The sequence below is a fragment of the Vicia villosa genome, linkage group LG2 (genome assembly GCF_029867415.1).
Source record: "Vicia villosa cultivar HV-30 ecotype Madison, WI linkage group LG2, Vvil1.0, whole genome shotgun sequence".
NCBI lineage: Eukaryota > Viridiplantae > Streptophyta > Magnoliopsida > Fabales > Fabaceae > Vicia > Vicia villosa.
In genome coordinates, this window is record NC_081181.1 from 25,855,753 (window position 1) to 25,871,335 (window position 15,583).

General features: G+C 34.2%; 1 protein-coding gene and 1 long non-coding RNA gene across 17 annotated transcripts; both read right to left on the reverse strand.

The window, feature by feature from the left end:
• Positions 1–2,011: 2,011 nt before the first annotated feature.
• LOC131649710 (serine/threonine-protein kinase STN7, chloroplastic) lies at positions 2,012–5,548 on the reverse strand. Its single transcript, XM_058919468.1, has 10 exons — positions 5,041–5,548; positions 4,866–4,952; positions 4,084–4,203; positions 3,834–3,932; positions 3,472–3,640; positions 3,296–3,389; positions 3,035–3,128; positions 2,886–2,942; positions 2,396–2,809; positions 2,012–2,316 (listed from the first exon to the last, which is right to left on the reverse strand). Exons 1-10 carry the CDS (start codon positions 5,473–5,475, stop codon positions 2,155–2,157), a joined length of 1,731 nt encoding a protein of 576 aa, XP_058775451.1. The 5' UTR covers positions 5,476–5,548; the 3' UTR covers positions 2,012–2,154.
• A 2,318-nt stretch (positions 5,549–7,866) lies between these two features.
• Positions 7,867–15,059, reverse strand: LOC131649711 (uncharacterized). 16 transcript variants are annotated; one of them, XR_009298253.1, is made up of 16 exons: positions 14,402–15,057; positions 14,174–14,271; positions 13,502–13,567; positions 13,265–13,372; positions 12,839–13,175; positions 12,468–12,601; positions 12,109–12,230; positions 11,686–11,780; positions 11,192–11,534; positions 10,841–11,092; positions 10,468–10,632; positions 9,944–10,177; positions 9,276–9,615; positions 9,116–9,173; positions 8,929–9,026; positions 7,867–8,459 (listed from the first exon to the last, which is right to left on the reverse strand). It is a non-coding gene; the product is annotated as an uncharacterized LOC131649711 (long non-coding RNA). The 16 variants fall into 16 exon arrangements; XR_009298254.1 differs by having other exon boundaries at positions 9,116–9,192; positions 9,276–9,363; positions 9,440–9,615; positions 11,192–11,780; XR_009298255.1 differs by having other exon boundaries at positions 9,116–9,164; positions 9,276–9,363; positions 9,440–9,615; positions 11,192–11,780; positions 14,402–15,056.
• Positions 15,060–15,583: the final 524 nt, after the last annotated feature.

Consider the following 15,583-nt stretch of genomic DNA (forward strand, 5'->3'; position numbering starts at 1 on the left):
GCAAGAGTGACAATCTTTCGGCCGTGGTTGTAGAACCTCTAGGGATCCTTCTTCTGAAACTAAAAAAAAACACGGTTATTAATAAGAAAATTTAGAAACCGAAGAAAAATAATAATAAGTAATATAACCAAAGAAAATTTACTGCTCCCTCCCAGATACGCATGGTTGCATGATCTGCATACCCTGTCAACAGGGATGCGTCTATAGGGACCCCCGGATACCAGACAGGATCCGGCACCGAATCATCCTCGTGCAGCTCTAGAGGTGGCACAACAGATCCTTCATCGACCGTCACTGGCACAGGCACATGAGTAGAAGTAGAAGTACTACCACGACGACGTATGCGGGGGTAACATCTGTGAGGAATCCTCAGCATCATCCCGAGGCCTCCAAGGTGTAGTAGTAACTAGGGAAGGCCCCTCAAGTGGAACGGACGTAAAAAGCCCCTCAACTGGGACAGATGAAAAAGGCACGGCTGGAGCGGATGTATCAGGTGCATCTGCTGCAACGACAACTCCATCAGTGGCCTGAGATACTACACGCACCTGTTCACGCTGCAGGATGTGTGTTGTGCAGTCCTCCCATGTATATTCCTATCCGGGCCGTGGGCCATAATGTATGCGTTGTGATACAAATAACATCGAGTTAGATACTATGTATTTATAAATAAACAAGAAAAGAAGAAGAAAAAAATACTCTTCCGTAGATGCATCTACGGGAGTACCTTAGTTTCAAAAAACTATGGTGCTTCTGTAGATGCATCGACGGAATGCCCTAACGTTCATATCTTACGTAGATAGATGCATCTACGGAAGGTTCTGAAACTCAACAATGGCGTAAGGCCACTGTTCAATCACTCAAAAATTTCATATTTTTTGGCTTGATTATCTGTTTTACACACCAAACAACACCTACATTGTCTCTAAATTATATTTTTATAACTATCCAATAATTTCTACACCTATATATTGAATTCTAACTCGATTTTACAAATACGCTAAAATAACTCGAAAAGTCGAAAACTTACCGATTAAATAGAGTTTTGAACTTGATGGAATGTGTTGGTAGTTGATGTTCACAATGTCGACCAAACTCCGGAGAAATAAATGCACTATTGAAGAAGTTTGATTTTTGGAGTTGAGAGAGAATGAGTTGAAGAGAAAAGTGAAGAATGAGGGAGGGGAAGAGTCTGACGCGAATATAAGATAAAATGCTTCCGTAGATACATTTACGGAAGTTTCTATATGTGCATCTACAGAACAAAACAATGTTTAACAAAAAAAAGGTGCTTCCGGAAATGCATCTCCGGAAGTTAGAGGACATTTTTGCCAATTCAAAGGTGGGTGAGAGATCCATGGGGTGTAGTTAGAAATTCTCTTAAATATATTTTTTATTTAGAGAGTTTTTACTTTTAGGGCTCGAAAGAATGAAAGTGTGGGATAGTGGTAGCGAAAGTGTGTGAAGTGGTAGCGAAAGTGATTTCTAAATAGTTTTTGAAATAATAGAAAAAAACTTGAACTGTGCAAACAATTCTAAGGGATAAAGCGATTTTTTTTAACCTAATCCTAATTTTAGAATTTTAGGAAGATGTCTAATTCAAAAATTAAAGGATACTTAATCAGTTTTTAAAATTTTAGAAAATAGAAGGGACTGAGATTACATGCATAAAAATTTTAGAAGGACCATTCATTGAAAGAAAATTTTATAGGGACTAAAAATGCAGGGTCGCGTATTTATAGGGACTAAAAACGTATTTAACCCATAAGTGATTTCAACCTAAGAAAACTGAAAGACAAATGTGAAGAATAAGATAAAATATGACAAAATATCAACATATTAAATTGATATTGATATTGTTACCAAATGAGCAATTCAAAGTGCTACCAAGACAACCTCCAATTGAAGAAGACAACCTCCAATTGAAGAAGACAACCTCCAAAATATCAAAACATATTAAAATATGTGTTATATATGTCATATCTATCATATTCTACTTTGTTTCAGCTGAATATTATATAACTTTCAAGTCAGTTTCATTTCTATTCATAATTTTGTATAAAACATTGTTCTATCTGAACAAGATAATTGATTTCAATATACAAACTATAGACAACAATTTTGAAAAAAAAACAGGGTATTATGTATTTACAACTTTCATTCCTCTCTTGGGATCCATCTCCTCCACCAAATGCTTTTCCTGTTTCTGCTGAGCTCATCCATACTCTCATTTAAGGTTTTTATAATTTTCCTCTGTACTTTTAGAGCTGAAGCTAGAGCATTTCTCTTTGCACCAGCTTTTTTCTTGGGCACAATTTCCTGCAACACAAAAAATGATTGATAAAAGGTGACGGCTATGACAAAATAGACCATGTGATCGCGGAATTAAGATACATACTCTAAGTTCCTGGAGCTGAGCTTCCGTGAATCCACCATCCTTTTGTGTTCCTGATCTTGCCATAAGTTGAATAATCCACTTGGCCGCTTCTCCATAATCCTGCTGTGTTGCTCGAAAGAGCCGCAGCCTCAAATTTTGCATAAAAGATAACGCCAACAAACCTTCTTTGTCAAAGTAAGGATGAGCTAACGCCGCTTTTGCACTCAGTCTTTGCCTTGCTTTGTATCGAACCATTGATGTTAGAAGCTCCCATCCTATTCCACCATCTAAATCCAACAGCTCAAACCCCCTCCTAAGTTCAGCACCACATCGAGGCTCCACAGTTTTTCTCCATGCCACCAAGTCATAGTCACACCTCTTTAATTGACGGTTGAATTGTATGAGGCTATTATCAGTGCGTAAACCGGGAAATGCCTATATGAGAGTGGTTAAAATTGTGAACAATATAGAATAGAATATCGAATCAGTTTCCTCATTACTTGATACTCACCATTTGGAGAAATATTAGACCGGTACTGTAGATATCGAATCTGTCAGGAAGATTTAACTGTTTGAAACATAGAACAACATCATTAGACAATCAAGAAATTTATGCACGTGCTATTATTAATCATGGATGGTTTGTAAGAATAGATTAACCTGCCATAAGACTGGAGAGAGTGCAGTAGCAACTGGAGCAGAGGGTGCAGATGGAGTTTGTGTGCTCATAATGTACTGCTCTGGTGCAGCATACCTGAAATGGAAGGATTGTACACAACAAGAGTTTTCTTCGGTTAGATTCAAGGAGTGTTTATATAACACCGCGTATTTTCTATTTCGAGTCATCAAGGAATGAATTAATTATGAAGATGAAACAGAAACTTCAAGCAATGGAGTAAGTTTGAAGTCATTTGAAGGTACCTTGGATCCAAAAGAAACTCCTTAGGAATGTAGTTAATGCCAACTCGCAAATCAGTAGCAGCTCCAAGATCAATTATTTTGAATGTACGAGACCCTGGCACCATGGTTAATAAAGAAATTAAAGCATAGGAATAGTTTGTAATTTGAAAAAGTTATGCCGTCTTTAGACTCTTTACCTTCGGAGAAAATAATGTTCTGCGGCTTAATATCCCTGTGCACAATACCAGTTGAGTGAAGACCATCTAATGCAAACAAGAGTTGTCCTATGATTGTTTGAATAATCCTATTTTCTCTTTCCAATCCCTTGGGCAAATCTTGTACCTCGCCAAGAATCAATGTTTCAACCTGAAATTTTTGGCACCATCACCAAGGCTGATACTGACGACCTTTAGCGATCTTAAATAACCAATGAAGCTTAAAATTTAACATGAATTTAAGCGTGAATATTGTCGCAGACGAAAGACTGATAACTTGAGGTTAAAATACTGAGATTATCAATTTATCGAGTACAATCATATCGATTAAAGAGACTACCAACATTGTAAGGAAAATCTCTACTCTGCAATAGATCAGCTAAGGTGGATTCCCCTTCAAACTGCCATATAAGCCAATATTCAGGAGTCTTCTTTGTAGACCTCTACAAATAACAAGTGAGAACATAAGTATTTGTCATAACGAAAACTAAAATGCTAAATGATGTGACTGAGAATGCCTTCAATTTTCCCGTACAAGTACAAAAGGGATACCCGACATTCATTTGGTAGTATTGACTTTTAAGTGAGCATCACCTCAAGAAAACCATAAACGAAATCTGCACAGCTGCTTGCACAAGCTCTCCGTACTCTCTCATTCATCCAAATTTCTACAGCACCATATTCAGTGGCTTTCTTCAAGACTAAGTCACCTTCCTTTCAATGGGAACCAAAAAGTATCATAAGTCATAATTATACAATTGAAATTACCTGAAATCTTATAATAAGCACATATGCCATACCAAACAAGTTGATATTTCCTTCATTTTGTTGTCTAAAATCATAATGAGAATCTAAGAATTCAAACCTTCAAATATGCTTACAGTACACACACCCAAACATTAAATAGTTTAGGAACTTATATAACTAGAATAAAATCTATAACAATTGGACTCGAATTCCGTCCTCTAAGGCTTACTTCTGTTGAGATATTAGATATAATATCAAATATAATCTAATCTAATAATATCAAATATAATCCAAATTGTGTAAGTCCAAGCCCAATCAGGGTTCTATATAAATAGTCATAGTCTATATCATTATTCCTACACACCCTTACTAATTCAAGTGAATATAAATTCTTATTTTTTCTTTTTCTCTCCTCTCACTAAAAGTGTCTCACACACTAACAATTTCACCGTCTTAAAATACATAGTAATAGACACGGCCGTCTTTACCGTACAAAGCCTAAATTTGTCATAGTAAAACCGTAATTAAATAGAGCCTCATAAAATGTTTATCAAAGTTAAAGTATAGAGTTCTATAGTTGAACTGCGATTAATCTATACATGACCTCCGGGCTGCAATAATAGTAGTACCTTTGAAGAGGGTTTGTTAGCTAGAGTGACTCTATAAACAACTCCAAATGATCCCTCCCCCAGCTTCTTGCCTAGAATAAAATCATCCTGCACCAATAATATAAAATAAACAAACAGAATTTCATATAAAAAAATAGCATTTCTAACTTGATGGTATATTTGTAAACACACAAACCTTTCTGAAAGTGGGTCTAAAGAACCTTTCAACAAAAGCAAGCACAAACATATCAAAGAAACCAGGAGCAACACCAGGTGTAGCCCAAAGATAAGAGAGAGCACCAAAAGCAAGAACAAGACCAGGGATAGTAAGTGTCAAGCCAGTAGGCTTAGGAAGAGTGCTTCTGTAAATCATGTCCCCACACTCCATGACAGTGCATGGAAGTCCAACCCCAACACCAACAAAAAGGCTGTGAACTGAGTGAAGCCATTCATCACCCCCATGAAACGCCTTTGGGGTTGAGAATTTCACACTGCATGGTGGTTGTTGATTGTTAATGGAGGGTTTGATTCTGAGTGATTGGCCAAGAAAGAGAGATTTAAGGTTGGGATTGTGGTGGTAGGGGTCATGGAGCTTTGTGACTCCAAGTCCTCTGGTTACAACGGTGGCCATAACAAGGAAGTTTGTGTTTGGGTTTGTGAGAGATAAAGCTTTGCCACTTCACCTCATATCGATCTACTTCAATTCTATACCACAAACTGCTTTATATTTTATTTTTATCTTTTCTCCTTTATTTCTAATCTTATCTTATTGTTTTATTTATTCGGTAGTTTCATTTTTCCCCAGCGTTTTAAAAACCGGACCGGTCATCGAACCGGTTAGAATATTAGGTCACTGGTTTATCGGTCGAACCACTGGATTACTGTCGAATCGCACGACCAAACCGGATTAAACCGGATAACTCGGTTGAATAGACCTGTCATTATATAGGTATAAAATCGGTCGAACCGGATGATTCAGTCTCTAAAAAAATATAACTAGCTTTTAAAATTTTTAAAAATATCATATCATAAATTCACAATTTCATAACTTAAATTCAAGGTGAATTCTTATTTACCCAACTCAAAAAGTTGGGTAAGGTTACCTCCCATGTAAAATGCTTTGAAAATAACAAACAATTGTAGTATTCAATAAATAATTAAATGTGTTAAACTTAAATGGCATCATGTGATTGGTTGAAGGTACACTACCCAACTTTTTGTGATGAGTAGTGAAGTTGTCCCCTAAATTCAAATTTTAAACAAAAGTATCACGCATAACAAAATAGTAAAAAATTACAAAGTCTAATTGCAAACAAAGTCTAATTACAACATAATCTAAACAAAGTCTAATTACAACATAATCTAATTGAATAGTTTATAACAAAATAACTCCAATGTGTACCAAATTTAATTCAAAATAGGATCCTCCTAAAAAGAAAATCAAATAAAATTCAATATGTTTATGCTATTTAAAAAAATTTATTAGCAAAGATAACAAATAGACAATAAAGTTTTTAATTTGTCACTAACGAAAAAAACTATGTGAGAATACTATTTAAGTAATACCCTATTAAATATATTAAAAAAAAGTTTAAAAGAAATGTTAAAAAAAAGTTTAAAAAAAAGTTTAAAAAAAAAAGAAAAAAAAACCAATTAAACCGCTGGTTTTCCGGTTTTCACCGGTTTCTACCGGTTTGATGGCATACCCGATCCGACTATTGAACCAGACCGGTTACCTGGCCGGTTCCCGATTCGACCGGTCCGACCGGCCGGTCCGGTCCGGTTTTTAAAACACTGAATATAACTAGTGTCTTACTCGTGCGTTCGCACGAGTACCCGTCGTTTTTGCGCATTTAGATTGAGGAAAATAAAAAGTATTAGTAAAAAAATAAATTTGGGTTAAAATTAGAAAAGTTATAAAAATAATAATATTAAAAAATTGAATATTGAAAATAAAAAGTAATTAAGAAAATAAAGTTTATAAATAGATTGAATAATATTCTAAATTTGTTCTCGTTAATATTTAATATTTTGATCAGTAACTTCGTGTACCCGTTAATATTCATTATTTTTATACACAATATTTGTTTTGCGTAATTTTGATTTAAATTTAATTAATTATGATTTTAGTTTATTCTTAAGATATATAATAATATAAAATTTTATAAATATTGATGTCTTGAAAATTGAAATATTAAACTTTTTATAAAATATTTTCTTTTTTTAGAATGCTTATCTATTGCCCAGAAGGCACTGGTTAGCAAGACCCATATTCTAAATAGATCAAATTCAAATTTTTTGTATTGAGCTTTTCAATAAGAAACAATCTATTAACTAATTTCAAAGAAGATATGAGTTAGAATTGAAAATAAATGAAAGTTAAAGTTCTAATTAAGTGTCTCCTATTTCAATTAATTGTCCACATTTTCATTGATTCATGTTAATTATATTTAAGAAAATATTCTTATTTCTCTCTTTTGTATCAGTTTATTATGCTTCAAGATCAAACTATATAATAAAACATATAAAAAATATTGCACACGTAAAAATTGTCAAATACTAAAAAACAATCAATCAAAACTAAAACTAATTTGTGTTACCATTCAATTACAAACATAAAAAGATATTAATAAAATAAATAAAATCTTACATTTTCAAGGGCCAAAAAGTGGTTGTTTCATAAAATCTTACATTAATAGTCACTTTTTTCAAGAGTGTTAATGGAGATTAGAAAAGACAAACCACCACAACTTTAAATATATTTCCTTCCCTCTCTCAAAATAATTTCATTACCATGTCTCACTTTCTGCCAATGTCACTGTTACGAAATTGTATTTTTTTAAAGGAAAAAAACTGCATGGAAGTTACAATGAACTTACTGTTATGAAGTTGCAATCAAAGTTATGATATATCTACATGGTAGGATTTCATAAGATTAAGTGTTCATGTATAAGCACTTATACTGTAGGCGTTTGATTAAGTTATTTATCCAAACATGGCCTAACTCCATAGATGAAACTCATTTCATACAAAGTAATGACTATGTTGTACGGAAAACAAAATACTCAACTTTTTTTGTTTGTGTCATCATGTGATACAACATCTTCATTGATTCAAATCTTGATATCAAACTATTGTAAATATTTTAAAGTTTATTGTACTCTCTCTCAAGTTGCTTTGATTTCCATCTAGCTCTCTTATTTTGAAACCATATAGCCAGAAGAAGTTAAACGATTCTTGACGACATAGCATAAACCGATTCTATCATTGAGAGTAGCAGAGTTGCACGTAGAGGAAGACGAACTCGAAATGGTACAAATAAAGCGCATCATAACCATTTCTCGCTTTAATTCCAGCATCAGCAAGATCATAATATTTAATCATCTCCCTAACCATATCAACATAACCATACTCAGCAGCAACATAAAGAGTCGTTTGTCCACCTTGATTCTGCTTCACAAACACTTCACGCAGCTTACCCTCTTCAGCACCATCCACCGTCCCCTTCAAAGAAGCCATATCATTGATTCTCGCCGCAGAATGTAAAGGTGTATCTTCACGCTTTCCCGTCAACTGTTTCGTCATTTTCTTCCTAGTGGACCTCACCGGTGCAACCTGAGTTACAAAGAATCAATTATTTTAAAACAGCTCCATCTTGCCAAATGAATTTAAAAAATTATAAAGTTGGACTTTCTTCTTTATCGAATGTTAACTTGCAAACTATTCCAATAAAAGGAGGGAATAAAGGTGTATGTGATGAAGGTGTGTGTGATTTGTTCGATGTTTGTTCTTTCGACAGCTAAAGGTTTTGAGGACTATACAGCTGGCCCGTCACGACGTCATCAAGAGTTGAAGTCAAGTATTCAAGAAGTTAGTTACTCAAAGAATATGTTGGTAACAGTTGGTTAATTTTGAATTTCTGTTGGATTTTTATCCTTTTGTTATATGCTCGAATATAAAAGTGTAAAACTATAAGTCTCAAATAATTACTATTTATATGCTACTACACACAATAAGCCTAGTTCCTAGAAATAGTTGTTCATATTCTTCCATACCAGTATAACATAAGCAGTCATGACTTTACCTGAGAGAGAATACACTTTCAGACCTTGCCGGAGATTCCATTAGATTATCAGGAAGTGAGAATCCAACTATCAATCCATTAATACTCTATGCCATTATCTAGAAACCGAAACAAACAAATAACCCGTTATTCAATTATATTATAATCTGCAGAAAGAAAATATGATTAATTGAAATGAATATCTTACTAATTCATAACTTCAAAGTATGAGGCACAAACTCTTAATCCCTACTGATCTGCTGCTCCTTAATAACATCAAAGAAACTAAAGTTCACAAACTTGTTACAATACCAAAATGCATAAAGACTTTATCAAACAGTTGTTAGTTGGAATGCAAAAGGTTTTACCTATCGGTAATCTCCAACTTAAAAATAGACTGCGTGCCTGCTCCCCAGTGATTTTCCCATCCCTGTCGGTGTCAACTTCCATAAACACCTTTACATACTTCTGCACATCAGAAGGTTTGCGTTCTAAACCATATTGAAAACATATTGAGCTCTTTTAAGGATACCCGTTAAGAACGGCTTTCATCATATCTTCGAATTCTCCCAGGAATTTTGCTCCAGCAATAAGTGCACCGATATCAAGGGATATTAGCTGAATAAGTACATCCTCACAACCTTCACTCTAAAAAAGACTCACATTGTTAAAACTTCTTTTACATTAACAGCCAGGTAGAGAGGAACACTGCAGATTGAAGATACATTAGACATACAAAAGCATTATTGTGCAATTAATACCAATTGCATTATTTGAAATGCAAGAAAAGTTGAACAATGGTCCAGAAGCTAGTTAGAGCATATATTGACTAAACAGTAAGCAAGTCATGAATGATATTATAAATTAGAAATACAGTTTGAAAACAGAAGATTAATAATAACCATTTGAAAGAAACTCATTGAGCATTTTTCCCGATGACTCTCTCATGGGCTTGAACTACCTCCTAGACTTCCTGAATGAACTCGACCTCATGAGGCTCGCTTTTTCGTAAAATCAAAGGGATCGTGATACTTACCCGTGGTCCAAACTCAAGGTACGCATCTTTATACCCCTTCACAATGAGGATTCATAATCACTTGAAGAAATATTAGATCAGAAGTATGCAGCCACATACTTGTAATGCAAACCACGCACATATTGTTTGATATACGAATTTTTACGTAAACTCAACACTTTCAAAGATATGCAGTATTTATGCAAGGCCTGATCATGTGACAACTTTCCCTTTGAGTTAAACCATAATCTCGAACTGCACTCAAATTTAAAATAAAATCGGTCACGGAATAGTATCTCTATTGGCCAAGGAATGTATTCAGATGTAGAAAATTTCATTCAATTTCTCAATACCCACATTGGAACAAAATCCTTGCATAAATAAAGCACAACAATGAAGTTATCTAGAATTTTTCAGACTAAGGAATTCTAATCACCTTTTAAAAGACAACATAAAAAGTATGAGCAAACTTACAGTGCCATTGCAATCAACCCAATAAACTTTTAAATCCAAAAATCATATTTAAAGCCTGGGAATAAACTCACCAATACAAATACGCTCCCCGATACGAAGTTCCTCCCATTTAATTTCCCATCGTGTGTCTTCACCAAGTATTGTTTGAACTTTCTTACCTTTACCATCATTATGTAGGATACTATCTCCATCAACTGTCTTGTTTATCTGAATGGCTGAATTAGTAGATAAAGTAACTAAAATCCAAGAGGACCAAAGTAAGTATAAGATGCAATTAATGAACTCTCCATTAGTCTATAATAAAGTAAACAAATTGTGTGAACATGACCAAGACAATAGAAAATTGAAATCAAGGTAACCTCTAAGTAAATGATCTTTGCTAAACGCTGAGAGACAAAGTTAAAAAATATACATGATTTGTTTCAAAATGCTAAAAAATTATACCTTTCCAGAAGCCTGTTCAAAAGATATAACCATCTCCAAATTCAAAAACGGTTCCTCCGTCATTAATCTACAATTCCTTAACCTCTCTCTTCCTCTTCCATTCTTCTCTCTTCCGCGTCCTCTCTCTTCTTCTTCTTTCTTCTCTTTATTTTTCTTCCTTCTTCCTCTACATCTTTTTAATCAAAATAAAACTTGAACTTCTTATATGATAGATTAGATGAACTTGAACTTCTTGCATAAGGTTTTCAGTTCCTGCTTAATACAACATGCCACATATATAAGACTCAGACTAAGAAAATGAATGAAAACTACATGCATGTTTCGATTAGTAATGAAAGTTGTAGAAAATACTTGTAACTGAGACTGATGTTGAGCATACAAGATGAGACAGACCAAGAAGAATCATGAAAATAGAAAGAAAGTTCATGTCATGTCTGCAATAATCGTTCTCAGCAGCAAGCTCTAGGTTATGTTTTTGTCTCATATGCTAGTTCTCAGTTTAGATATACACAGGCATAAGATCTTGGTGAATGGTTGTATGGTGATGTTCTTCATATGCCACAACATTGTTTCCACTCTTTGACCACAGTATCTCTTTCCTTGTCATCATGAACAACATTCCCGTGATCTGCATTTGTACTATCTTTGCCCCTGCGGAGTTTTTTGAGTAACGGTGTAATTGAAGCGGATGCAGCTGCAGTATGGGAATTCTTTTTGCTGCGTTAATCTAGATATCTGGACCGCAGCGAAGAAACTTCATGTGTATGGAAGGAATTTGGTCAAAGAAGTACAGAAAATATAAGGTGTGCTCCAATGCGAGCCTCTACATCTGAATGCAACATTACTTTCATTTTATTTTACTGGTTTGTCTTCACTTGCGAGAGGGAATAGCTGCCAATGCTGAAACTCACCTTTAAAACTTCTTCCAATACTTCCTGCACTGTGTAGATGAGTTTGAAAAGAAGAAAACAGATAGTGAAATGTTAGTTCATGATTAGAACATAAATTGTAAGGATTGAGATTGTAAAAGAAATTGTTAATCCAATGTTTAAACCAATATGGTAAACATATCTGATGATTTACAAACATATGTTATTGTCAAGAACTACATATTACATTCATTCAGCAACAAACATCTGAATGACAGCTCATAGATTGTTCTCCGACAAACATCCGAAAAGTTATTCAAGATTCATCGATACAAAATATTATAATCATGTAGCAGTCATTAATTTCAATAAATGAGATTTAAAAGACGACGTCATTACCTTTGTAACCTTTGGATGGTCAAGTTTGTGCCAGACAACAACTTCCTGCCTAAAAGATGAGCGTAAAGTGGAAGTTTCAGCAGCAGCGGCGACACCACCATCACCCCAATCCAACACCTTCACTGTAAAGATGAAGATACAAACGTTATTAAAAAATACATCTCGATACAAATGTCAGAGAAAATATGTCTTCATTTTGCACTGCTCTTACTAATTAGAAAGGATACCAAAGTTAACATACTGCTATATTCTCCACAAACCATTACTTTTTCTTCTCTTCACTAAAACTATGGATGTTGCAAGGATAAATACAGTGTTTGTCACATGAAAATTCTGATGATAACAAAACACATGATTACCTTAGAATCATGGTACTAGAGGAGGTTCGTCAGAAGAAGAACAACCTCCATTACAAAATCAGTTGCATCTGAAGGAAGCTTCTTGCACATATTAGCAGCAGCGACACCACCATCACCCCAATCCAACACTTTCACTGTAAAGATGAAGATACAAACGTTATTAAAAAATACATCTCGATACAAATGTCAGAGAAAATATGTCTTCATTTTGCACTGCTCTTACTAATTAGAAAGGATACCAAAGTTAACATACTGCTATATTCTCCACAAACCATTACTTTTTCTTCTCTTCACTAAAACTATGGATGTTGCAAGGATAAATACAGTGTTTGTCACATGAAAATTCTGATGATAACAAAACACATGATTACCTTAGAATCATGGTACTGGAGGAGGTTCGTCAGAAGAAGAACAACCTCCATTACAAAATCAGTTGCATCTGAAGGAAGCTTCTTGCACATATTAGCAGCAGTAGACAAAGCAACACGCTAAAACATATAATTTTGTCAATATACGCTTCGTAACTAACAATGAAGATTGTAATATCGTGGACATTGAGACGCTTAGTAACTAAATCCCTTAGATCCATCTGAGTATACAAAGTTGTCCCTAGAGTGCCAATCATGAAAAGCATTCCATTAAAGTTTAAGCTATCAATATTCTTTTGAAAGAAAGGTGTTCCAATACAATCAAGAATCACATCAACACCTGCAACCACATCAATGAGTCTCTCTCTAAGCAACCAATCAAAAAAACAAAGATATCAAGAATTCACACCATGCTTAATTCATATATACCTCGACCGCCAGTTTCGTTCTGTACTCTTGCAGCAAAGTCCTCAATTCTGTGATTGATGCAAACATGGGCTCCCATACTCTCGCAATAAGATAGCCTCTCTTCATCACCTGCATAGTAATATCTTGAATAAAATTTCTGCTTCAAATTTCAATACTGTCAAGTATTAAACACACAGAAACTGAGTAAAAAACCCTCAATAAAATGAAAAGAAATAGTGAAACTGCAACAACAATTACTCTTGATCTGCCCAACTTTGCTGCCTGAACCGCAAATACATCAATTCCACCAGAACCTCCACAAATCTGAGAATTCATAAAGTTAACACATCAACGAAGATAAAAGATCAAAATCAAGGCAAGAATCACTTGGATATGTTAATTTGAAGTCAATAATGAAGTCAGTAATTATATTATTTTTCAAATCTAACAAACCTTAAAATTAATCAAATGAAAGTCTACCAAAAATTCCTAAGATGCACTAATCACACAAATATCTTCCTGAACCCAAATAAAATAACAACAAATATTTAAACTTAGTCAAAAGGAAGAGTCAATAAAGCAAATATGAATATAAGTAACCATTATTTCATTGAATACACATAATTTGTCACAATTATGTACTGCGTGGCCAAACAAAATATTTTGTATACAGTGAAATTTGTGAACTATTGAATAATTGTACAAAAGCATGCATTTCATCAACATACTACAAACATGAAATAATTACAAATGAGAATAACCAACATAATTAGAGGGGAAGCCTAACATGTAAATAATTAAATCAGTATTTTTGAATCATGTTCTGTAAGGCAGTAAACTGGAACTAATTTTTCATTTCTCAGGGCATGATTTCAATCACAGAAATAGATGAATTGCAAGGGGAAATTTTAATGATTATGAGAAACACACCTCTTCAGCAGTTTAAAGAACTTTCAGATAGTAAGTATGATACTGATTGGAAGGCAGAAGAAATGGGAACCTTCCATGAGCAAGACATCATCATAGATCTTCAGAAAGAAATAAAATAATAGCAAAAGTCAAAGCAGTTTTGTTATCAATAATCGATTGTGCAATTTCTTTGCCGCCACCAAAGCATAAAAAAATTTCTTCACATCAGCTAATGAAAAGATAACTTACCCCATTGTCATTTGAATCGATAAAAAATATCAACAATTCGGAATTCAACCTCAATCGCCGCCGAAAACGTGTTGTTATCTTCAATTGAAACTCAAGCCTCAGACCATCACAGTCACCTAGCTGTTTCTTGTTCTCGGAATTCCCAGAATGGAGGTTGAGACCGTAAAATGACTTATCGGAATCAGGCTGATCGAAGATTGAAGCTCCGGTTCGAAAGTCAGGGAATGGGAAGAGTGTGAATCGGTGATGGGAAGGTCGATATTCTCGCCAATGATTTTTGATTTGGGTTTTGGGAATGGGGTCTAGGGTTTGGAGTTTGGAAGGGTCGAATCCTGTGATTATGGAAACAGACGACTGAAACAAAGAAATAGAGGAAGAAATTGAAATGGGAAAAATGAATCGTGCAATTCAATGGAATATGGAGAGTGGAAGAATTGTTGAAAGTGTGATTTAAATTTGTAACCTCCATTGACATAGGAAGTGGGAATGTGGATGGCCACGGAAAGTAAAGAATCCGTAACTGCAAGATGAGAGGTTGAAACTTCCACCCTTAGAACTGCCGCAGAACACAATAAAGAGACAATGATGTGGAATTTTGTGAGAGTGAGGTGCTGATGTGGATAGGCCAATTGAAGGAAATGGTAGACTCTTCTTATACGATAGATTTTTATAATATGAGCAAGTAAAATTCATTAAGTTGTGGAAATGAACTGGAAAAAAAATATTGATTGTTTCTATAAAGTCTTTCAAACATTGGAATTTTTTATTGCAATAAAAAATAATTTTGAAAATTCTAAAATACTCTTTCAATATGTATATTCGAACGCATTTTTTTTATATTTTTAAAATATTTAATATTTAAAAACACCTCCTTCAAATATTTTTTTATTTAAACGTTTGATTTAAAATATCAGAGATTTTCTCGGATAAGCATATCTGAAAAAACCTCAAAAAATTGAGAAATTTGAGATATGGATTAATTGAGATATGCATCTCCGAATTTACCAATATCCCAAATTTCTGTTTATTTTATTTAAAAAATATATTTATTTATAATATTGTTATAATATAATTAAAATGAGTTATCCGAGTGCAGGTGCGTGTGGAGGGATCTATAGGAACCATAAGGCTGAGCATGTCATGAGTTTTTGTGTCTTCATAGTTAGGTATGGAATCTGCAGG